This window comes from Myxocyprinus asiaticus, chromosome 48 (genome assembly GCF_019703515.2).
Source record: "Myxocyprinus asiaticus isolate MX2 ecotype Aquarium Trade chromosome 48, UBuf_Myxa_2, whole genome shotgun sequence".
NCBI classification, from domain to species: Eukaryota; Metazoa; Chordata; class Actinopteri; order Cypriniformes; family Catostomidae; genus Myxocyprinus; species Myxocyprinus asiaticus.
The window spans coordinates 18,614,422-18,638,460 of NC_059391.1; the positions used below are offsets into that span (position 1 = coordinate 18,614,422).

Below are 24,039 nucleotides of genomic sequence, written 5' to 3' on the forward strand. Positions count from 1 at the left end.
TCATTATCTCTCTGCTTCTGATGGCCACAATCACTGTCTTACATGTCTGGGCGCTGCCCACGTGGAGACATCGTTTGTGGATGGGTCTTTTCCTCATTGCGATAACACGACGGGGCTCCCGAGGCTCCCGTCCAGGCCCTGTAGATTTACATCGTCCCTGACAGCTAAAGCCTACGGTGCCGCTGGACAAGCCGCCTCCGCCCTGCATGCCATGGCTCTCCTGCAAGTTCACCAAGACAAGGCGCTAAAAGAGCTGCACGAGGGTATTTCTGAACCAGGATTAATGCAGGAACTGCTCCGGTGCGGCTCAAGACCCCGCACCCCGTCTGCTCGTCGCCAAGGACGTCATCCTGCAGCAATGGCACTGCCCACCGCAGGAAGCAGACACCACTCATCTCAAGGCCGGCCGCCAAGAACCCTAGGAAGGCTTCAAAGCGCCCCTGAGATGGGCGACCCAGGGACGAGGAGATCCGCTTCTACGGAGCTGGTAGACAGACCACTCCATCCTCCGGTGGAGGACCAGGAGGAGAATCTCTTGTTTCGTTTTTTGCCACATGCCCAAGAGGCTGCGGTACCCAAAAATTCAACAAATGAGTGGTTTCCTTGTTCTCTGGGTCACATGTCAGGTGTGCAAGGCCATTGTCACGACCACCATCCACCGTCCCATTTTCGCAGGTTTGGCTCTCCAGCGGCGGAGCCCCCGCCCCTGCGCACCCAGCTGTGGCACAAACACGCCCACACCGGGTTGGCTCCGACGGACTGCGGAGATGATGTTCCTCCTCCCCCCTCCTCGACCAATCTTATGGTGGGTATCAGGAGCTAGGTAAGTGCTTCGATGTCCCTGGACTCAGCACGGCCACGGGGCTCAAGCCCCCATGATGTGGCGCCTCAGGCTCCGCCCCGCCGCAAGGCCCCACCCACTGGTACGTCCGACGTGATTATCCCCTTGGTCCCCCTCGCCCGGAGTTTGGACGCGTGGCTTGCGCTTTCCAACCTGTCTGACTCGGCTACGCGATTCAGATCGCCAGGCGCCCGCCCAGGTTCAGCGGCATCCGCTTCACCTCGGTGAAGGGCGAGAGTGCCACTACCTTGCGTGCAGAGATCGCGACCCTTCTGCGCAAGGCCGCAATAGAGCCTGTCCCTCCAGCCAAGATGAAGAAAGGGTTTTACAGCCCTTACTTCATCGTACCGAAGAAAGGCGGTGGGTTGTGGCCAATCTTGGACCTGCGAGTTCTTAACCGGGCCTTCCACAGACTCCCGTTCAAGATGCTGACACAAAAACGCATTTTAGCGAGCGTCCGGCATCAAGATTGGTTCACGTGGTAGACCTGAAGGACACGTACTTCTACGTCTCGTTTTACCTCGACACAGACCCTTCCTGCGGTTTGCTTTCGAGGACCGGGCGTACCGGTACAAGGTCCTCCCCTTCGGCCTGTCCTTGTCCCCTCGTGTCTTCACAAAGTTCGCAGAGGCAGCCCTTGCCCCGCTAAGGGAAGTGGAAATCCGTATACTCAACTACCTCGACGACTAGCTGATCCTAGCTCACTCTCGAGAGTTACTGTGCACACAGGGACCTGGTGCTCAGGCACCTCTGCCGTCTAGGGCTTCAGGTCAACTGGGAAAAAAGCAAGCTCTCCCCGGTTCAGAGCATCTCTTTTCTCGGCTTGGAGTTGGACTCAGTCTCGATGACGGTGCACCTCATGAACAAGCGCGCACAGTCGGTGCTGAACTGTCTGAAGGCGTTCAGACAGAAAACAGCGGTTCCACTGAAACTTTTTCAGAGCGGCTGCCACACACTCCTCTAGAGTCAGCAGCGCCTCAAGTCGCTACGAGCCACTCACATCCTGGGCGACCTCAACACCGCAGCGGACGTGCTGTCACGACAGGTTATGCTCAGGGGAGAGTGGAGACTCCACCCCCAGGTGGTCCAGCTGATCTGGAGTCGATTCGGTCGAGCACAGGTAGACCTGTTTGCTTCCCGGGAATCCTCCCACTGCCTGCTTTGGTACGCCCTGACCGAGGCACCCCTCGGTATAGACGCGCTGGTACACAGCTGGCCCCCTGGACTACGCAAATACGCGTTTCCCCCAGTGAGCCTACTTGCACAGACCCTGTGCAAGGTCAGAGAGGATGAGGAGCAGGTCGTCCTACTAGCACCCTACTGGCCCACCCAGACGTGGTTCTCGTACCTCACGCTCCTCGCGACAGACCCCCCCGGCGAATTCCCCTGAGGAAGGACCTTCTTTCTTCCTCTGGAATCTCCACGTCTGGCCCTTGGACGGGACGCGGAAGACCCTTGAACACCCGCGGTAGTAGACACGATCACTCAGGCTAGGGCTCCCTCTACGAGGCGCCTGTATGCATTGAAGTGGCATCTGTTCGCTAAGTGGTGTTCTTCTAGACGCGAAGACCCCAGAGATGCGCAGTCGGATCGGTGCTTTCCATCCTGCAGGAGAGGCTGGAGGGGCGGCTGTCCCCCTCCACCTTGAAGGTGTATGTAGCCACTACAGTGGCACACCATGACACAGTGGACGGTAAGTCCTTAGGGAAGCATAAACTGATCATCAGGTTCCTGAGAGGCGCAAGGAGGTTGAATCCCTCCAGACCGCGTCTCATCCCCTCATGGGACCCCTCTGTAGTCCTTCGGGGTCTACGGGGAGCCCCCTTCGAGCCCCTGGAGTCAGCTGAGCTTAAGGCACTCTCTTTGAAGACTGCCCTCCTGACTGCGCTCACTTCCATCAAGAGGGTAGGGGACATGCAGGCATTCTCTGTCAGCGAAACGTGCCTGGAGTTTGTTCCGGGCAACTCTCACGTGATCCTGAGACCCTGACCAGGCTATGAGCCCAGGGTTCCCACAACCCCGTTTAGGGATCAGGTGGTGAACCTGCAAGTGCTGCCCCAGGAGGAGGCAGACCCAGCTTTGGTGTTGCTGTGTCCGGTGTGTGCTTTACGCATCTTTTTGGATCGCATGCAGAGTTTTAGAAGCTCCGAGCTCTTTGTCTGCTTTGGTGGACAGCGGAAAGGAAGCGCTGTCTCCAAACAGAGGATCACCCACTGGGTCATTGACACCATCGTGATGGTATATCACGCTCAGGACATGCCGCCCCCGTGGTGCTACGAGCCCACACTACTAGGAGTGTAGCGGCCTCCTGGGCCCTGACCAGTGGTGCATCTTTGGCAGACATCTGCAGAGCATTGGATAACACCTTTGCGAGGTTCTATAATCTCCGGGTTGAGCCAGTTTCACCCCGTGTGTTGTCAGGTCTGAACAGGTAAGTTCCGGGACAGCTGGCCGGGTGTACCGCTTGTGTATAGTGCCTTTCCCCTCCCATGAGGTGAAGACGTGCGCCTTTGACTCCCAGTCGTGTTCACAAGTTGTGATCCCTGGATGATTTTCCTCATTAGCCCTGTGGCAGATGAGTTTGTGGAGAAACTCACTGCCGGCCCAGTACATGTGCTAACTAAGCCCTGTACTGGGGTAGGTGCTCCACATGCGCTGGTTCCCCATAGGTGACCCCATGTGATATATCTTCAGCTAAATTGTTTCCCTGTTGGTAAACTGCATCTTCCTTGGGCAGAGGCCCCTCTGCCCCCGGTCACCATGCTTGTAGAAACTCCTCCCCCCTCGGGTAGGTCCTACCAGGCGACTTCTCCACATGACATATTCCGACAAGACTTGGTAAGACCATGTGACGTATTTCCATTTGAAATATCCCCCCCTTCTCTGGGCGGGGTGTGGTCTCCGTGGTGTCTTCCCCTTGGGAGTGACACCCCCCCAACGTAGACATTTATGGCCCCCAGTCAGTTAACAAATTCCACTCTTTTTGGGGAGAAAAAAAAAAAGAGGAAAATAGGCCACGGCTGGGCTAGCCTGTCCCTATTTGTTGGGCAGTCGACTTGTTCCTGAAGGACCGTTCGACGCTCATAAGAGCGTTGGGGATGGTTACGTGACGGCCTGGTGCGCTGGCTATGAGGCACACAGAGGTCCGCCCATCTCGCACCGCTAGTCCACGTAACACAGTTCAGTAGTCGTGGTGTTTTGTATAGGGACCCCTAGTGATAGAGAACGTCCTGGTTACTTTCGTAACCTCCGTTCTCTGATGGAGGGAACGAGACATTGTGTCCCTCTTGCCACAACACTGAACTACCTGCTGAAATGGCCGGGACCTTGTCTCGGCTCCTCAGCACAAAACCTGAATGAGTGGTTGCATACGAGCTCCTTTTATATCTCTATGTCCGGGGGAGTGGCATGCAAATTCCACTTGCCAATTCCCATTGGCCTTTTTTCCCATTGGCTCCCAAGAGTGACCCCTTGTGTCACTACATCGACACAACGTCTCGTTCCCTCCATCAGGGAACGGAGGTTACGAAAGTAACCAGGATGTTTTTTTTGTCCTTGTAGAAGCTTTTATATAAAAGTCATGAAGGTGAGTAAATAATGACAGATTCTTTGCCTCCATTGCTCTATACGCATGCACATGCATGACAAAATAATTTGTTCTTAGAGCTGACTGAAAAAGTTTATTTGAGTCACTCACTATGAGTCCACCATGCACTCCACTACCTCTCAGGTTGGGTGCGTATTCTGCTAAATCAACCGATCTGAGCCACTCCATCACACGGTGATTGGACCACTGAACCACCTCAGAGGGAGACGTCTTATTCTGTCAAGACACATGAACAAAATAACATTTAATAATGAGCTTCATCTCAAGGATCTGAGAAGTTAAAAAGTAGATGCGTCTCTTTATTTCTTTGTCTCCCTTTCTCTCATTCGCACCTCATCTCCAGGTCTTCTCTTCAGGCAGTTGGGGTTGAACTTGTTCACATGCAGGACGTGGATGGCACACTTGATGCTGAGATGATGCAGCTGGCTGGTGACTTTCAGAAACAGTAGATCATTCTGAAAACAAACCCAAAACAGCAATATTAATCACATATTAATGTAACAACAGTAGTAAAGCAAGGCACTACAGGAAGTCAACACAGATATTTACCACTGTTAAGTACTGCAACATTCTGCCATCCACTCGTCCTTCACTAAACTGGTCTTTGTACTGCGGTAAGCCGATATCGTCCAGCCAGCCTGTTAAGAAATAACACAGTGTCTTTATACAGAGTGTAACAAATCTAATCAAACAGAGTATAATCTGTAATACGCAACTGCTGAACGCGGCAGATTATTGATAGGAAACACTCATTTGTACTACACCTACATGGCACTGAAAGACATTGTCTTGTAGTTTTGCTTCATGGGTACTTACGTGTGACCCAGACATGATCCAGTTCTGAAGATTTTTCAGTCATCTTGGTGCTGAAGGAGCGCAGAGCTAACTGGAGTTTCTTCCTGTGCAGGGGGTGTTTTATTCCCAGTTCCTGTGAAAATCAACCCAGAATTAAAGCTGGTGCTGTAGCAGGTAGAATATTTTCTTTTTACATTGCTATCAAGGAATGCAAAATGCTAATATTTTCAAACCATTGATGAAAATTATTCAAAACTACTATATGATCTGATTGCCTGGAGACCAAAGCTGAACATCTACATATTTGTTATTTTTGGTGGCAGAGTAAATTGTTTAATGGCATGTTTGATGACAGAGCAAATTATTAAATTGGACAGCATGACTAATGTGGAACCGACGTTAAAGCTGGTCTGGCAAGTAGAACCCTACAATTACATGAAACTGCAGTTTAAATGACAAGTTGATGCAAACCAGGATTTGAGTGGCACCACAAAGTCCTGAAGTGAAAGGCTTAGCCAAATAATTTTATGGGAATGGCCAGGTGTTCCATGAGGATATTAGATTGGTAAAACCTGGATGTTAGTCTATATGTCATTTTACCTTTACCCCAAAAGTCATGCAATTCCAGAAGAAATCCTTTGAATTATGTGAAATCTTGTAGTAATGAAATTAAGATATTCACAAAGATTAAGTGTGCATTTTCTTGGCCTCTATCGTCACCAAACGGAATTGCAAAACTAATTAATTTTTTCAGACAGGTTCCCTAAACACCCACCACATCTGCCATTGGTCGAAAAAACAGATTTCAAAAAAGCACGTTGGGCTGGTCAGGATGCTCAAACAAACAGAGCAATGTTTTGATAGCACCACATAGATTTACAGTGTTTAGATGTTTGGGGAAATCAACCTACTTACAGTAACTTTATCCAGGATAGGAGAAAGTATTTTAAGATAAAGAATGCAATCCTTTAAGAATTCAACAGAAATTAACAATCAATGCATTCAAGACGTGCCATCCACTACAATATCACAATCTACTGTAGAAGGTTAAGAGTTTACCCAGTGTGTTATAAAGTGGAGACTGCCTTGAAAAAGTGTTATTACAACAAAGTGTGATTTCTCTCTAGTGCGTTAAAATTTTGTGCTGCATATTTCTCACCTTCTCGATGTCCTGCGAGGAGGCAGAGAGGAGAGTCTGGCCGCTTGTGACCCAATGTCTGACCATATTCACATACTGACCCAGCCCAAAGTCCTCCATCCACGCGCACACCTGGTCACATGACCACTTCGAGAAGGGGGCGTTCGCCTCACTACAGAACACAAAATATAATGATGGGGATGAAATGAAATGAAAAATGAAAGGTGTTTGTATGCATCTTTAGAATAGATCTCATTGTAGCTGAAAAGATACCGTGAAGAAACACCAATGCCCAGGCAGGTGAGTCGAGGGCCGGCTGTGGATCTGAAGCCCCCTCTCTTGAACTCAGAGTCAGAACCATTTGCAGGGAGACTGCCCGACTGTGTTCTCCTGATCCTGTGAGTCAAAGATAAATGAATTGATAGGAAATGACGAAAGTTAACATGATATCAAAATGTACCCTATTTTCTTAAAAAAAAAAACTTTTTTTTTTGTTTGCAATATTTCATCAACTTTCTAACCCAATAATATGACAGCATACTTTTTATGATCCAATCAAATTCCATTGGATTAGATCCTGTCCTACATTGTTCCTTATGAAAATTTAGTTTCACTCTAAATACGACACTTACTAATTTTAAAGTGAAATCTAAATTGGTTCTATTTACTTTCTTAATTAATATCTTTCATTATAATAAGCTTAATAAATAATTAATGATCTGATTTTCCTCAAATTTTAATCTGTGTACATTATTCTACAGAACAAAAGCAAATACATTTCTGAATCAACTTTTCTTTTCTGCTGACATAACCAATGCCGTGTAGACAGGAAGAATTAATATTACCCAATATTATAATTTCCAAAATCCAATCAAATCCTGATGGATAAAATCAAGTCCCGCCCTACATTATTGTCAGATAAATAAATTATTTAATTATAAAAATAAGTCAAATTCTGAAAATTTCCACTTGTCTTTAACCAACAACAACATCATCAACAACAACAACAACAAAAAAGACTTTTGAGTGTATGTTGACTGTGTAGAGAACAAATACTCACTTTCCCCACAGTTTTCTGATGCCTTTCTGATGTTTCTTGTTTTCTGGTGAAACAGGGGACTGCTGGCCTGAGTCTACCCCAGACGACATGGGCGAAATATCAGACTGTGTAGAGTCATCCGCTTTCTCTGTCTTTCCTGTTAACAGGAAGTAATCCACTTATTTAAACTGTTACGTCTACCAATAGTTGGGCCGAATACAGTTTATTCTATCTGTACCCACCAACCGCAAACTGATCATGCTTTCTCTGTGGTCCTAGGCCAAATTTTAGCCATGCAAGAGAGCAGAAGAAAAGAAAAGAAAAGCACAGACTAATGTCACAATGCTGCAGAGAAACCATGCCAACTGGAGTTGCCTAAAGGTGAATTGTGTATTTTTTTTCCATGTTAAAACACTTTCTCATATGCCAGTTTTATATGCAGACAACAGTAAGCAATTCATAAGCTGACTTCTCCAAAAATTCTAAGCACTGTGCACTATCAAAACATTGTTTGTTTGAGCAACCTGACAAGCCCTAAACAGCAGCATTAGCTCAACCAATGGTGTAATTTTGGGGCAGGACTCTCTGTCTGACTCTCCGAACAATGGAAGATGGGAGAAGTGTTCAGGACACCTCTTTGAAAACAGTCATTATTTTTGCAATTCCATTTGGAGACACTAGTGACTAGTGGCACAGAAATGACACACTTCACCTTTAAAAGAACCAAAAATGCATTATGTTATATTGTTGCCAAATAAACCTGCAGGGTAAATCAAATTGAGAATTTTAATAATAAGCACAGACTAAATGCACATGAAGCCCAATTTTCTCCCAGATAGACACATTAAATTTACTAAATTTACACATACCACCAGTTTAAACTTAAAGGAGCAAGGTTCATATAAACTAATTATAATCTCTATAAGGGGGTGGAGAGAGAGAGAGGGAGGGAGAGAGGGAGGGAGGGAGAGAGAGAGAGAGAGAGAGAGAGAGAGAGAGAGAGAGAGAGAGAGAGAGACTCTTCTGCTTTCCGCCTTAAAGAATCGGGATAGCAGAGCTTAGGTTAAATCCAATATGACACAGCTAGAGTGTGTTCTGTGGTCGCATGCTAACTGGAGATTGAGAGGACAATACCTAAAGCTGGAGCGCTGGCGCTTCGGCAGCGATCTTCATATGGAGTGAGAGAGGCGAAACGTGTGCGGAGACAGCCACACAGCCAGAGAGAGGGATTAGTCAGAGAGAAAGAGTAAAGAGAAAAAACACAGATGCCCATGCAAAGATACCTTAGTGTTAAAGAAAGGCAGAAAAGCACGGTTTAAGAAGTCCCAGGCAAAGCTGTTATGCTTGAAAAGCTCGGAGGACAAAAGAAGTAAGAGTACAGTCTGTTGAGCTCATGAAATGGAAGAGCAAACAAGCATAACAGCAGCGACATGGCAATTGAAGCTACAAAGTAATAATAAGGTAAAAAAAATTTTTATGGGATAAACATAAATTATTTGAGTTGGCAGAAGCATCATGCCCATTAAAAAATAAAAACAAAATGCCCCAAATGCCTCCTCAGATTTTTGAGGGTGAATTAAAATTAAGTGAATTTTAAATGGACCTTCCAAATACATATTAGTTAATATACTGTATATACTTAATAATTACGTTTTTGAATTAACTGCAGATAAAAAAAAGTATTTGTCTAAAACACTGTTGCAGAAATCATGCATTCACATGTCTACATTTGCTCAGTTTGCATCAAGTTGCACCTTCCACATATCATTTGCTTTAAAGTGAAATTTCTGTCATTATCTACATACCCTCGTATCGCTCCAAACTCTTATAACATTTTTGCTTGGTTTATATGAAACTAATTATATACAGGCCTAATAGGTCAGGATTTGAACCCAGATCCCTTTGCTTGCTAGAAGACTGTACTACTAGTCTAATGTTTTATTTTTTTAAAATCATTTAAAGAACTACTTGTTAGTTTTTTCATTATTCTTTTTTTTTTACTTATTAATTGGTCATAATATATAATTAGTTATATAAAAATTTAACTTATTGCCATTGGTGTCACCTAAAATGGTGCAATATAAAATAAAATAAAATAAAATAAAATAAAAATAGATGCATGAGACCTCTGTGAGTTGGTATAATAATAAAGAATTTGGCACAAAGTATTGTAGGCAGTTATGTATAATTTCTTACTTAGGTTGAATTCACTGTCTTCACTTTCATCTGGAGACAGTTGCAGAGGGGAACACGGCTGTAGTCTCACTCCGTTCTGTTCTGTTTGACAAAACTTGCCAGGGAGGGTCTGGTATTTATTATCTGGATTATATCGGTTCTGTAGTAGAAATATGATTACTAGTCTCTTTCAACAATTAAACATTTTATAATCAGAAATATTGTTACTGTTGGCAACACTTTCCATTACAGTGTCCAAGTTATACAAATAAAACTTCTTCAGTAAGAAAATTAACAGTGTAATCAGAGGTAGCATAAAAAAAATATCTACAATGTTCTTTATAGTATTTTCACTACTTACTGATGTAACTACATAAATAATAATACATATTAAAAAAAAAAAACACTGTAATATAAAGTGTCACATTTGTCTCAAAAATAGCTTTTTTGTTAAAATAACTAGCCGGCCAAAAAGAAAGATTTTTGTACACAATGTTAATTAACGCTTGTTTCTACACAGAGAAAGCTTTTGTTATTGTGTTGTGTCTGTAGAGAGTGTATTTGCTTTAGGTAATGGGTTAATGTTAGTTTGTAGCACAGTACCTCTGATACAGGCTCTACTGGTTGGTGCACAACATGCTTAAGAAAAACCAATAGTAGAAAAACACACACATACACACACACTCATTAATTTAATCACATTATTAGTTGAAACACAGGCAAAATGAATGAAACTACTGTTATTGTAAGTCAAGTATTAGAGAGATTTGGGCAAAGCAAAGCAAATGAGTTAAGTGGACAGATATTTAAATTTAGAACACTGAGAAAAGGATTTTCATAAAGGTGCACTCAAGCCATTTTTTATGCATGTCATCTTGGACTTACACTGAAACCTAGCAGAGTGGATGCAGCATCATTCAAACACAATAGTTTTCAGTTAAAGATGCCATTTTAAAAATGCACTATTCACACTGAGCCATGATTAATTTAATCCATGAATGTAGGTGTCCAATAACAGGGCGGTTACTAAGATTAAGCGAAGTATTTAGCTGGTCATGTGATTCTAACATGGCTGCCCCCATGAGGGGACCCTCTCCATGTAGTAATAAAACAGCTTTTATAAGGTTATTGATATGACTGGAGTCTATATCTCATGTATTGTAAGTGCTAATTATTTATATAAATGTTTCAAAATTACATTTCTTTCAGAGTAAAACTATTTTAATTAGGAACAAATTACTGAGTGCCCCTTTAATCAAATGTGTTAGTTGACCATAATTATAAAGACCAACATAATGTTTAGTTTCCATACCATCTGTAAGCTCCCACTTTGGAGTTCTTCCAAACTAGTGGACAGCATTCGCTGCAGCGACCTGAGGACACAACCATGAAGCATTAGATTAAACCTGGTTTGACGTTTTTGAAGAAAACGAAAGTGGTGCTTGTCCAAAACACGCAAACTTGGTTCTTGTTAGGGATGTGCGAGACTAGTCGACTAAACGGTTCGGATGCTGCTAGTCGACACAGGAATTACTAGTCGGTTAATATTTCCCCCCATTAAACTGATAATTTTTACACATTTACCTTTGGCTTTATATTTTTACAGAGGCTGCACTTAAATTACTGTCATATTAATGTTACATATTTTAAATAGAATTAATAATACAAATATTGTTTAAATAAGAGGATTTCTGGAGCAGATACAGAGTTTAATTTCACCTGAGGCTGTGCGTGCTTCTTCCCTGTCTCACTCACGGCGTGCACAGGAAAATGTCCTCTTGCTAGACCAGCAAACTCAGCAAAGTATTTATGAAATCACTTCGGTGGTGCGGGAACCGGCTTTCCAAATGTTTGAAAGTCCCTAAGGATGTTTTCACATTTGAGTCTTCTTTACATCTGTGCATTTTCCGCTGAGCAGGCTTTTTCAAGCGCAGGACAGCCACCAAGTCCCGTCTTTCACCGGACCATGTCGAAGTGTTAATTTTACTCATCAAAAAAGTTATGCTTTTGAGTTAGTAGCCTAGAAAATAACTGTTTTAGACTAGGTATGCATTTTTTTTAATCTGCTGATTAAGAAGACTATTTTCAACGAGGTGCCAACTGCTTAACGTGTTAAACTATCTTTTATTCTGTGTGCATGGCATGTTTAGAATACATTAGGTTTATTGTAGGCTACATCACAGGCATATTTTTTCTGTCCTATAGCTACTTTTGTTTTTTGTTTTTTACATCTTAACTGTTATTGGTTGACGTTCTTTACCGAACAGCTGTCATATTAGATCAATGGCTAATCCACGACTGCACGTCGTGAAATATGCGCAACTTTTCAGCACATTATTTTTCTCTCTCATAGATCTGGCTTACCTGTTAATTATTTTCAACAATGTCCTGACTGTTTTAATATGTTAAGTAACTTTTACTTGGTGATTTCCATTTAGAACAGGCTTTTAATGGTTGTTCCATTGATCCTGCACTATTCATTCAATTGTTTTCAATAAATCTGTCTATTAAATATTCGCTAACGTTGATTCAGTGAATGCATGTCATGTTCTATATTTAATGTACAGTGATCATAATTCAAGGCGAGCACGTCGCAGATAAATGCCCCTTTTCAGTGGAATTCATCATCGGATTTGGAATAGATTAAGTATTTTAAATGGGTCGCATAAAAACATTTTTACTGTTTTCTGATGGTTGGTTTCTCTTTAGACTAGTCGACTAGTCGGTTTATAAAACTTCCGTTTAAACGACAGTCAAATTAGTCGTAGCGCACATCCCTAGTTCTTGTTGCTATGTTAGAAAAATAATTTTTTTTAATCAATTGTGATTGAAGAACTTGGAGCAACAAGTTCAGGCACAAGAGGTCCCATTACAATACCAAACAAATCCTCATTATGGACTTGGTGGAGGAGTCTGTGATATGAAAGTTCGACAAGGCTGCTGTTATGTTAGAAAGCCAATCTTTAAGATATAGTTCATACAAAACTGAAAATTCTGTGATCTTTTACTCATTCTCATGTTGTTCCAAATCTGTATGACTTACGTTTTTCAGTGGAGCACAAACGTAAATGTTAAACAGAATGTTAGTCTCATTCACCATACACTTTAATGGCATGTTTTTCAATACAATGAACGTTTTTTGTTTTTTGGATTTTTCCCCTTTCCTCCCTAATTTGGAATGCCCAATTCCCAATGTGCTTTTAAGTCCTCGTGGTCGCATAGTGATTCGCCTCAATCCGGGTGGCAGAGGACGAATCCCAGTTGCCTCCGCGTCTGAGACTGCCAACCTGCATATCTTATCACGTGGCTTGTTGAGCGCATTGCCACGGAGACATAGCTTCACGCCATCCACCGCGGCATCCACGCTCAACTCACCACACGCCCCACCGAGAATGAACCACATTAGTGACCACGAGGAGGTTACCCCATGTGACTCTACTCTCCCTAGCAACCAGGCCAATTTGGTTGCTTAGGAAGCCTGGCTGGAGTCACAATACAATGAAAGTTAATAAATGGCGACTGAGGCACTTGAACATTGAACGTTCCCTTTTGTGTTCCATGGAAGAAAGTACATCACACAGCTTTGAAACAACATGAGAGTGAGTAAATGATAACAGAATTTTAATTTTGGGGTGAACTTTCCTTTTATTCTAGCACAAACCGTGCTTACAAACAAACACACACACTCCACTTGCCATTGTCTGTTGTAAAAGCCCATTTCGCCAATGGATACCACAGAGGTCTCCATGGAGGGCTGTATACTGCGACAGCTGGGCCAGAGAAAATCATAAAAGAGCACAAGGAAGGGAGAGAGAGATTTGACAAAGTCAGATTCACTTGGGTGAATGACTGGGACAGTGAGTTTACAGCAGTTCCTTCCTGCCTTAAAGGGCAGCAGTCCACTGGGGCCCCGAGACTCTGCTATCATCAGTGTACTGTTAATAATACAACCTCTCGCTCACCTGGAGTCCAGATCCCTCTGTAGACATGGAGGAGAGACCAGCAGTGATGATGGACCTCTGGAAGACATCTGTGAGGAGTAAAATGACAGTGAGAAAATGTTTTCACTAGGCAATTGAAGGGATTTAACACATCTGAATAGGTTCTAATACAATTTTGGCCAAAGGTTAGTGACTTAAAACATTTAAATAAAAAATGACCCTATTTACTTACTGGTCACACTTTGACAGTGTTCATGTTACTGTGTTACTGAGTAAAACTAATGAAATACATGTAATTACTGTGTAATTATATTGTAGAGCTGCTTGTACTTACATATTGTTATTACTATAGTGATTAATAATACCAACAACATGTAATATGTGTAACACAGACACTGTAAAATAAAGTGTTACCTGCTTTGTTTGCACATTAATGAGAAAAATGTTTGCTTTCAATAATCTTTCATCAGTTCTTTGCATCTAAAATGACTTTTCTGACATCACCAAGGCCAATTGGGTGAGGAAAAGTAATATTGACCAATAATATTGCTTTTTACATTTACATGCAAAGTTATAATCAAGCAACAGCAGTTTTTTGCATAGTCAAGCTACAGTCTGTCCAAGTATACATGACAACATTAAAATACACGTTATGTGTCACGTCTGTATTTTGGAGCATGCGCACAATGCAGATGCCAATTGTGGTCTGATTAAAGGAATAGTTCACCCAAAAAAGAAAAAATAATTTACTCATCCTCATGCCATCCCAGATGTGTATGACTTTCTTTCAGTAGAGAACACATACAAAGATTTTTAGAAAAATATCTCAGCTCTGTAGGTCCATTCGACGCAAGTGAATGGTGATCAGACATCTGTAGCTCCAATAATCACATAAAGGAAACATAAAAGTAATCCATATGACTCCAGTGGTTAAATCCATATCTTCTGAAGCGATATAATAGGTGTGGGTGAGAAATGGGTCTTTTTTACTTTAACTTTCACTTTCAGATGTGAAAGTGAAAAGTCACATGTGACTTTAAGAAAGTGGAGATTTAGAGTAAAAAAGACTTAAATTTTGAACTGTTTCTCACCCACACCTATTATATCACTTCTGAAGATATGGATTTAACCACTGGAGTCTTACGGATTACTTCTATGTTTCCTTTATGTGATTTTTGGAGCTACAAAGGTCTGATCACCATTCACTTGCATTGCATGGACCTACAGAGCTGAGATATTTTTCTAAAAATCTTCATTTGTTTTCTGCTGAAGAAAGGAAGTCATACACATCTGGGATGGCATGAGGGCAAGTACATGATGAGAGAATTTTCATTTTTGGGTGAACTATCCCTTTAATGTATATACATGCTGGAAGAAGCCAAACTACAATCGTGTTACCTAGGTCTGTTAGTCTGACTTTCCAAAAATCTTACTGGTACGATTTCAATTGGACTAAAGCATTTGCAGTACATGACATTTTAAAAAGACTAATTATTGCTTTAGTCCAACTGAAATCGAACTTGTATGCAGAATTTGTACAGATGCTTCAAAGTTAAATTCAAGGACTTTCAAGGACTTTTCAAGCACATTTTTATTTGTTTTCAAGGACTACACTCGAGATGTCACTAAAACAAATTCTTTATTTGTTCATTTTAAATAAAAAATATTGTATTAATTCAGTTAATTTATTTTTATAAAACACCACTTATTACAAGTACAACATATCTCAATGTGCATCTTTAACTACACATTCTCACAGTAACGATGCTTGGTTCATTCATGAAATTGATGTGCAATTGTAGTGTGCTCCCTTAAAACGTACTTCACTTTTCAACTAAAGTGAATAACTGGGTCCATAAACAGTAGTCCACATGATTCATGTGCCGTGTTCCATGTTTTCTAAAGTCCCACAACAGATTTATGTGAGGAACTGACCCAAATTACAGATGGGTCATTCTCAAAAAATTTTGACTTTCCAACTTACAAAATATTGCAATCTTCTGTTCAGTTCTCGCCTATAAATGCTGAGGGTAAACGTTTTATAACATGTTGACATTATTTTTATTCATAAAGGACAATGTTGTTCTTTCTTTTATTATTTAGCAAGTTAACACAAATTTTGAGGGTTCAATTAGGTTCTTTTTGTGTGTGTGTGTGTGTGAAAATATTACAGTTAAAATGTGAATTAATAACTTTTTAACATGCTGTGAAGTCACTATATGCATATTTAAGCAGCCTCTGAACTTTGACCTTAAAAATTATTTTCCATAAATTTTGTATAAAATCTTTTTTTTAAACATAATTTTTTTTTTTTTTTAAACATTTATAACACCAATGCCATGAAATCAAGTGTCAAACATTCTTTTTAAATTATTAAAATTATTAATAATAATTTTGTTTAGCTTTTTTGCACACTTGTTCGGACTTGCACTAATGCTTGTATTAAAAATAAGTACAAAATAAATACATAAATAACTTTAAACGTTAAAGAAGTGGTGTACCAGATGAAGGGGAGAAGGATTTTTTTCAGGCAATTTATTTCAAATATATTTTCTAAAAAAAAATGCGAAACAAAGTCAAGCCATTTCATATCATTAAAGGTTAGGCTATATAATGAAACCTTTTTAGATTTTTTTGTTCTTTTTTTTTTCTTTTTTCGCTATTTGAAATCTTTTTCATTACTAAAAAAGTCAAGGGACATATTTGTCAACATATTTTGATATTGACCCAAATGTTGTCAGAAATAACCTAGTTTGAGACACAAAGCTTTCTTTACACAAGGGGGCGCTAGACGGCTCACAAAACTGAATTCTCCATTGATCTGCATTCAATTCTAAGAACGTTTTACATCTCATATAATTATTTCACTCTGGAGAGTAATTTATAATTAAAACTGATAGTTGCAAGGATTCATACTTGTTAAATCCGCCACAGCAGTATCTATAAAATATATTTTTCACTTCAAGCACCTTGTACGAACCCTGCGTATGAAAGAAATTGAATCCCACTCCAAATTATGTCACACTAAATGTTTAGTATCACTATTTAAAATGTTACAATTTGTAAATATCGCCGTGAATGCAGTTTCATTTTCATACCGGTAGTTCTGATCTGATGATATCAGAGTATGCTTTATGGGTCAGGGCTCTGATTTTTCGACTGCCACTTAGATCCTCTTCACTGCTAGCAGACAGCAAAGAATTATTGGTCACTGTAGGAAGAGACAGACACAGAATAAAGACTACATTTGAAATAAGCTGATAATTTTGGTCAAATCCATCTTGCAATGGTAACCTTAGCAATGCTTGCTCTATGATCGACATGATCTACCAAGTACACATTAAGGTTTCTCACATACTTTGAGAGAGGGCCAAAACATCCTTCATTTTTCTGTACTGGCCTAAGAGAGCATTGAGTTCTTCAATGTGGCGATCCTGAGAATTTAAATGGATTATATGTTCAGTTTGTTGGTACAACCACAATACAATACCAAAAATTTCCAACAATTTTTGAGCTGTTAACAAATGCAACATGCACGAATGCTTACATACCTTTTCGTTATTGGCAGCTATTAATGTCTCCATTCCAGTTTGTAGCCTCTGCAATTCTTGATCTGAAACATATAGACCAAAATTCAGTATGTATGCTGTACATCATTGGGGTGACACTACTTCGCAGTACATTTACAAAAGTAAACAGATGGTAGATGTTGAGGTTGCTCTGCAGAGGATAAAAACATTATTTGGTCAAGTGAACCAGGCAAAAAAAAAAAAAAAAAAAAAGGTCAAAACAGTTCAGAAAGACATGTGCTGATCTTTCCGATCAAAGGTATTGCCAGCAGCAGCAAAAGATAAAGTGACAGATGAAACACTCTCCTTTCTCAGTAAGTGTGTACATGCATGTCTAGGTTTGCACATGCTCTTCAGCCAAGCAGTGATTTAATAAAGACTTCACAGCAGAGATTTGTGCTTCTTGAAAGACAGACAAATTGACTCTGATTCAGACAAGATAGTCAACACTCTCAACCCCATCCTGCAATCAACACTACTCTGTGGTGTATCAAATGGCTTATAAGTGTCCAAAGTCAGTTTAGCTTGCAGTAGATTTGAGTTCATCTTTAAAGGGTAATGAAACCATAAAAAAAATTTTTTTTAGATGTTAACAGTTATGTGCACATTGCACATCATTGAAAAAAATGATAGCACTCATTATGTTTAATACTAAGGGGAATGCGGTTAATTTTGCACAGGAAAGGAATGCTTCCTTCCAATCACTGCACTGCATTATGCATGAGATCACATTTAAAATCACTCGCAGAATGGACGTCACATGAGAGTGGTTTCTGCACAAGTTCAAAACAAGAGTGCTCTTGGAATGGACGTGACAATGGTTTTGGGCCGGCGCAAGTTTAACAGCACTCGTGGTACAGATTTTGGAGCAGACTTGCACTAAACAATGTGGTGACATCTACATCAATCATCAGAATGGACCACAGTAAAGATAAATAAATAAAGAAAAAGTGCGGATTAGTGCGAGCATGTTTCTTGACTGCAGTTCTGCAAGTCTAGTACTCCAAACATGAAGCAGGTGTTTGTTTAGATGCACATATTCCATCGTCTTCTCTGTACATCAGATCATGGACAGGCTTGTTTAAAAACAGAAGACACTGATGAAAACCGATAACTCAACAGTCATGTCAACTATCTTTTTGGTATCCTTTACAACTTGCGAAAGTTACAGAGATTTAGGCAAACAGGGTTTACCAGCATTACGCTGCACCACCTTGGCTAAACTGGTGGGGAGCATGGGCTAACCAGCTAATAATAAACAGCTTGAATTCCATCAGGGAATACTTCCATTAAACCGTTTTGGTGAATATGTGCTGTGATTAAATACTTAATTATCTTGATTATATTTTTTATAATTATAATTAAATTATATTTATTAAATAATATTTTTATTACTGATATTTATGTCAATTTAAGTCAATTATATTTTAATATTTTTTTTGCCATATTACTGATATTTAGTCAATTTATAATTTTTTGGCATTTGTATCATTCATTATAATGCAATATATTTAACAACATATTAAAAGGATTACAAATAAGTATTTTCTAATTATCTTAATTATATATTTTTATAAATTTTTTTAACAATATTTTCAATATTTCTATCACATTTTTACTATTAATAATTTAATTAGATTTTAACAATACATTGTATTTTATTACTGATATGTATTTCTATTAATTATATTTTTAACACTTTTTTTAATTACTGTATATTTAAGTCTTTTCAAATTCTGTGATGACACAGAGTCAACAGCAATTAGTTGCTACACCTACTACTGAGCTGTTAATAAATAGACAGATTTTGAGATCAACTGCTTAGTCCCACAATAAAGTGTAAAATGCAGTGGCATAAAAAACAACAGCTGTGAGATGATCCCTAGTTGATTCTTTCCAAGGTTTCTCTGAATTAAGTGTTTAGTTCACAGACTCATGTGAAAGCAATGAGTGTGGCTGCAGGGTGTGATGACAAGCATGAACTTAAAACCCCCTCTCCACCTCCCTCACACACACACACACACACACACACACACACACACAGGTAGCCATTGACGGGATGCGTACGACAGGCTTGACAGCATGCCAGTATAAATTATGCAGATTGACAGAGAGGCGCTGAAAGGCAGTTGGATCAAATTGGTAATAGCATGGGAGGATCTGAGACTTTGAAATGTTGGCTTACATTTGTCTCTCAGCTTTCTCTTATACACTTCCTCTACAACAGGGAGCGGTGAAAAGAAGGGGGACAGAGGCCACAATTATTGACAAAACAGTCACGTTAGTTATCTCAACACTCGCTAAACCACTTGCCAACACACACGTCACTCCCATGAAGCTAGTAATCATCAAAGACCCCTTGAAATCAAAATGGAATTTTGTGACTTTTAGTCCATGTTTATTAGATTTGAAGCCATCTAAATGCTACTGTACTCCTAAAAGTTGACAAAACTAAGCTTACGTAGATTTATGCATTTAAAATGTACAGTCTCTCTCTTCAGAGAAAATGGAGGAAATATATTGGTGGCTCATGTTGAACTACACAGAATTTTGTCCAATCAAATTTTCACTACAATGAGAATGTCCCGCCTCCTATTACCTGTTACGAACACTCCCCTCGATAACCACCAGAGAGTGCCATCACCCGAGTATTAACTGTTCTCACAAACTACGAGTCCCATTATCCTCAGAGGGACTGAGAACAATGCACCTGTAACCCATTTCATGGACTATTTAAGCACTGCAAACACAGGGCTCAGTGTGAAGTCTTGTTTTTACCCCGGCTAACAATTCTGAGTGTTTTTCTATTCTAGTCTGCCTGTGTTTGTACTACTGCCTGTTATTATCATCTTGATTCTCTGCTGCCTGCCTTTTGACCTTGATCTGTTCCTGGAATACTCTTCTGCCTGCCTCGACCCTCTGCCTGTTTTGTGACCACGATTATTGGATTTGCCTACGTTGCTGTACATTTTGGATACTGACCTCTGCCTGTTGTATATTCTCTGTGATCTTACAAGTAAAGCTGCAAATGGTTCTACCTTCTGGTTCTCCTGAGTCTATGATAAAGAAGACTTCGCCACCTACTGATCCAGCAGCAATTTTTCAGCTCTCCAACGCACTCTCCGCTCAGGCTGGTGTACTGGCAGTTCATCAGCAACAATTACAACGGCTAACCTCATTGACAGAGGAGATGGTGAAAACAATGCAAAACCTTCACCTACCCACGACAAACCAGTCTCCACCGACACCTCAACCAGATCCAGCGGAGAATCCGACAACACCGAATCCCATCACTGCCAATCCATGACTCGCCTTCCCAGATAAGTTTGATGGCACACCTTCTAAATGTAAGGGATTTCTGGTGCAATGCTTGATGTTTGTGTGCCAACAGCCTACGTTTTATCCCACAGAGGAGAGTCGCTTTTGTTTTGTATGTTTGCTGCTCACCGGGAGAGTGTTGGATTTGGCAACTGCCGTGTGGTCTAACGAGGGTTCGAAATTCGCTTCATTCACCAACTTCAAACAACGCTTTCGCGAGGTGTTTGAACATCCCGAGGGAGGGAAAGTGCTGGCAATCAGCTGCTCTTTCTCCAACAAGGAAGAAACACAGCTGCCGAATATGCCCTGTCATTCCGCACTCTCACTGCACAGAATGTATGGGTTGATGACACGCTCAAAGTGCTGTTTCGAAGAGGATTAAATATTGAACTGCAATTGGATTTGGCATGTTGTGATGAAAGGAGAACCTTGGACCAATTCATTGATCTTGCCATCCGTACTGACAACCTCATTCGCTCGCGGAGACCAGTTAAACTTCCCCTGCAGAATTATCAGCCGACATGCACCGCTGAGGAATCGGTGCCCATGCAAATACGGCATGCATATCTGACTTCAGAGGAGAGGACGCCGCATCAGACAATGCCTATGCTTATACTGCGGTCAACCTGGACATTTACAAGCAACCTGTCCCGTACGACCAGCACAACCATCTAAACTGGCGGTGAGTAATGTCTCTCTACCTCTCCATGTAACCTCATGCATTGATGAGCCGATAACTATTTCCATCGCAAATAAGTCATTTACCACTCATGCCATGCTCGACTCAGGGGCTGCAGGCAACTTTATTGATGAATAATTAGCCAGAGAATTTGAGATACCACTAATTCCCTGTGAATCTCCCTTGGCAGTGGCAGCGCTATATGGATGTCCTCTGGGGACCAGCCATGTTCAGTTCACCACCACAGACATCACCCTTCAAGTGGGCATCATACACACTGAACTCACACGTCTCTATATCATTCGCTCACCACACAATCCTGTCATTCTTGGACTACCCTGGCCTCAGCAACATAAACCACAGACCTCCAGGATAAAGAAACAGATATCACAATGGGATTCCACAAGCTTCTCCAACTGCCTGAGGTCAGTAATTCCTATATCTGTTGGAGCTGCATCAGTCACAGAGAAAATTGCTGAGGAACCCGAATTACCAAATTAATATGCAGATCTGGTGGAAGCCTTCAGTAAGACCAAAGCGTCACAACTTCCCCCTCACCGTTCCAGTGACTGTACCACCACGAGGCAGGATTTTTCCTTTATTTGAACCTGAAGCCAAGGCCATGAAAGTTACATTGAGGAGGAGCTGGCCAAAGGTTTCATACGACCATCCAATTAACCTGCTGCGGCTGGATTCTTCTTCGTGGGCAAGAAGGATGGTGGTCTCCAACCTTGCATCGATTATAGTGCTCTCAATGATATCACTGTGAAATTTCGTTACCCTTTACCATTAGTCCCGGCAGCACTGGAACAGCTACGAACCACCAAGTATTTCACCAAACTGGATCTGCGCAGTGCTTACAACCTCAGTTGCATCAGAGAGGGGGACGAATGGAAGACAGCATTTTCCACCAGCAGTGGGCACTATGAATACTTGGTCATGCCAATAGTCCTTCAGTGTTTCAGTCCTTCATCAACGATGTCTTCAGAGATATGTTAAACCGATGGGTGATTGTATACATCGACCACATTCTAATTTATTCCAATACCCTGGAAGAACACACCAGACATGTCAGAGCTGTTCTCCATTGTCTAATCTCACACCAGCTCTACGCCACGGCCAAGAAATGTGAGTTTCATCAGACATCTGCGTCGTTCTTGGGCTACATCATTAGTTCTGAGGGGGTCGCCATGGATGACAACAAGGTGTGGGCAGTCTTAAACTGACCTCAACCATCTTCTCTGAAGGAACTACAATGTTTTCTGGGGTTCGCTAACTTCTACAGACAGTTCATCAGGAACTTCAGCATGATTGCTGCACCCCTTAAGTTCATGCAAATAGGAGGGGGCACCAAACTATGTTGGTCTGCATCAGCATTACAAGCCTTTAAGGACCTCAAAGCCCGCTTCATCTCTGCTCCCATTCTGCATCATCCGAATCCAGACTATCCATTCGTAGACGAGGTGGATGCCTCGAACACCGGGATCGGAGCCATTCTCTCACAACGCCATGGGTCACCTCCGAAACTCTACCCCGTGCCTTCTATTCCTGAAAACTCTCCACGGGAGAACAAAACTACGATGTGGGCACCGAGAATTACTGGCCATGAAATCAGCCCTGGAGGAATGGCTGGAGGGGGCAAAGCATCCATTTCTCGTGTTGACAGATCATCGGAACCTTGAATTTCTGCGCTCAGCATAGAGATTGAATCCACGGCAGGCCAGGTGGGCACTATTTTCTTTACACGATTTGACTTCAAGATCAAATATCGCCCTGGCACCAAGAATGTTAAAGCTGATGCTCTCTCTCGTCAATTCGAAGCTCAGAATCAGAACCAGACATCAGAACCCATAATCCCCACATCTCTAATCATAGCCCCAGTCCAATGGGACATCATGACAGAAATTACCCAGGCTCAGTCTCAAGATCTAGTTCCTCACGATTGCCTTGAAGGCAAAACCTATGTGCCACAATCATTACGGGAGAAGGTTTTATGGGGGTTCCATACCGCCACCAGCTCCGGGCACCCAGGCATCACGGCTACACTGCAACTGCTCCGGAACCAATTTTGGTGGAGAACCATGCAGGCAGACATCATTTCTTATGTCAACCAATGCTCTACTTGTGCAGTAGCCAAATCTTCCAGACTAATCCCGGCAGGCCTGCTTCAACCACTCCCCATCCCGCAGTGCCCATGGTCTCACATCACCATTGACTTTATCACTGATCTTCCAGTCTCTCATGGTAACACCACAATCTTAACAGTAATCGATCGTTTTTCAAAGCATGCCGATTAATCCCTCTACCCAAGATCCTCACAGCCTTTGAGACAACAGAACATCTATTACATCAAGTATTTCGGTTCTACGGTTTACCTGAAGACATCATATCCGACCAGGGTTCACAATTCACTGCTCGGGTCTGGACAGCCTTTTTCCGTCAACTAAATGTCAACATCAGCCTCACCACTGGGTACCATCCTCAATCTAACAGGTAAACCGCACGTCTGAATTAAGAAATCACTCATTTCTCAGGATGTATTGCCATCAAAACCAAACCGACTGGAGCCGGTACCTGCTCCAAAACTCACTACAGAAACCATCCACGGGCATGATTCCATTCCAATGTGTGCTGGGATTTCAACCACCCTTGTTCCCCATGTCAGGAGAACCCACGGAATTGCCGGCCATCAACGACTGGCTCCGGCGGAGCGAGGAAGTGTGGAACCAGTTACGAACACTCCCCTCAATAACCACCAGAGAGCGCTGTCACCCAAGTATTAACTGTTCTTATGAACTACGATTCCCATTATCCTCAGAGGGACTGATTACAATGCACCTGTAACCCATTTCATGGACTATTTAAGCACTGCAAACACAGGGCTCAGTGCAAAGTCTTGTTTTTGCCCCGGCTAACAATTCTGAGCATTTTTCTATT

General features: G+C 41.8%; 1 protein-coding gene across 4 annotated transcripts in view; it reads right to left on the reverse strand.

Annotated features, from left to right (window-relative positions):
• The window catches only part of LOC127437169 (liprin-beta-2-like), an 84,862-nt gene that overhangs the window by 9,878 nt on the left and 50,945 nt on the right, over positions 1–24,039 (reverse strand). For 2 of the 4 annotated variants that reach the window (XR_007896542.1, XM_051691910.1), the window contains exons 10-25: positions 19,291–19,323; positions 17,088–17,149; positions 16,895–16,970; positions 16,635–16,747; positions 13,558–13,625; positions 13,291–13,365; positions 10,908–10,968; positions 10,199–10,234; positions 9,617–9,755; positions 7,442–7,577; positions 6,655–6,777; positions 6,403–6,553; positions 5,265–5,376; positions 4,998–5,086; positions 4,781–4,903; positions 4,539–4,664 (exon numbers count right to left, since the gene is read on the reverse strand). Coding sequence is in view for 3 of the 4 variants with exons in the window: in XM_051691910.1 (XP_051547870.1) it covers positions 4,539–4,664; positions 4,781–4,903; positions 4,998–5,086; positions 5,265–5,376; positions 6,403–6,553; positions 6,655–6,777; positions 7,442–7,577; positions 9,617–9,755; positions 10,199–10,234; positions 10,908–10,968; positions 13,291–13,365; positions 13,558–13,625; positions 16,635–16,747; positions 16,895–16,970; positions 17,088–17,149; positions 19,291–19,323 (1,523 nt within the window). In the remaining variant the exon portion in view is untranslated. The remainder of the gene's footprint in view (positions 1–4,538; positions 4,665–4,780; positions 4,904–4,997; positions 5,087–5,264; positions 5,377–6,402; positions 6,554–6,654; positions 6,778–7,441; positions 7,578–9,616; positions 9,756–10,198; positions 10,235–10,907; positions 10,969–13,290; positions 13,366–13,557; positions 13,626–16,634; positions 16,748–16,894; positions 16,971–17,087; positions 17,150–19,290; positions 19,324–24,039) is intronic. The other 2 variants (XM_051691911.1, XM_051691913.1) reach the window with 2 other exon arrangements.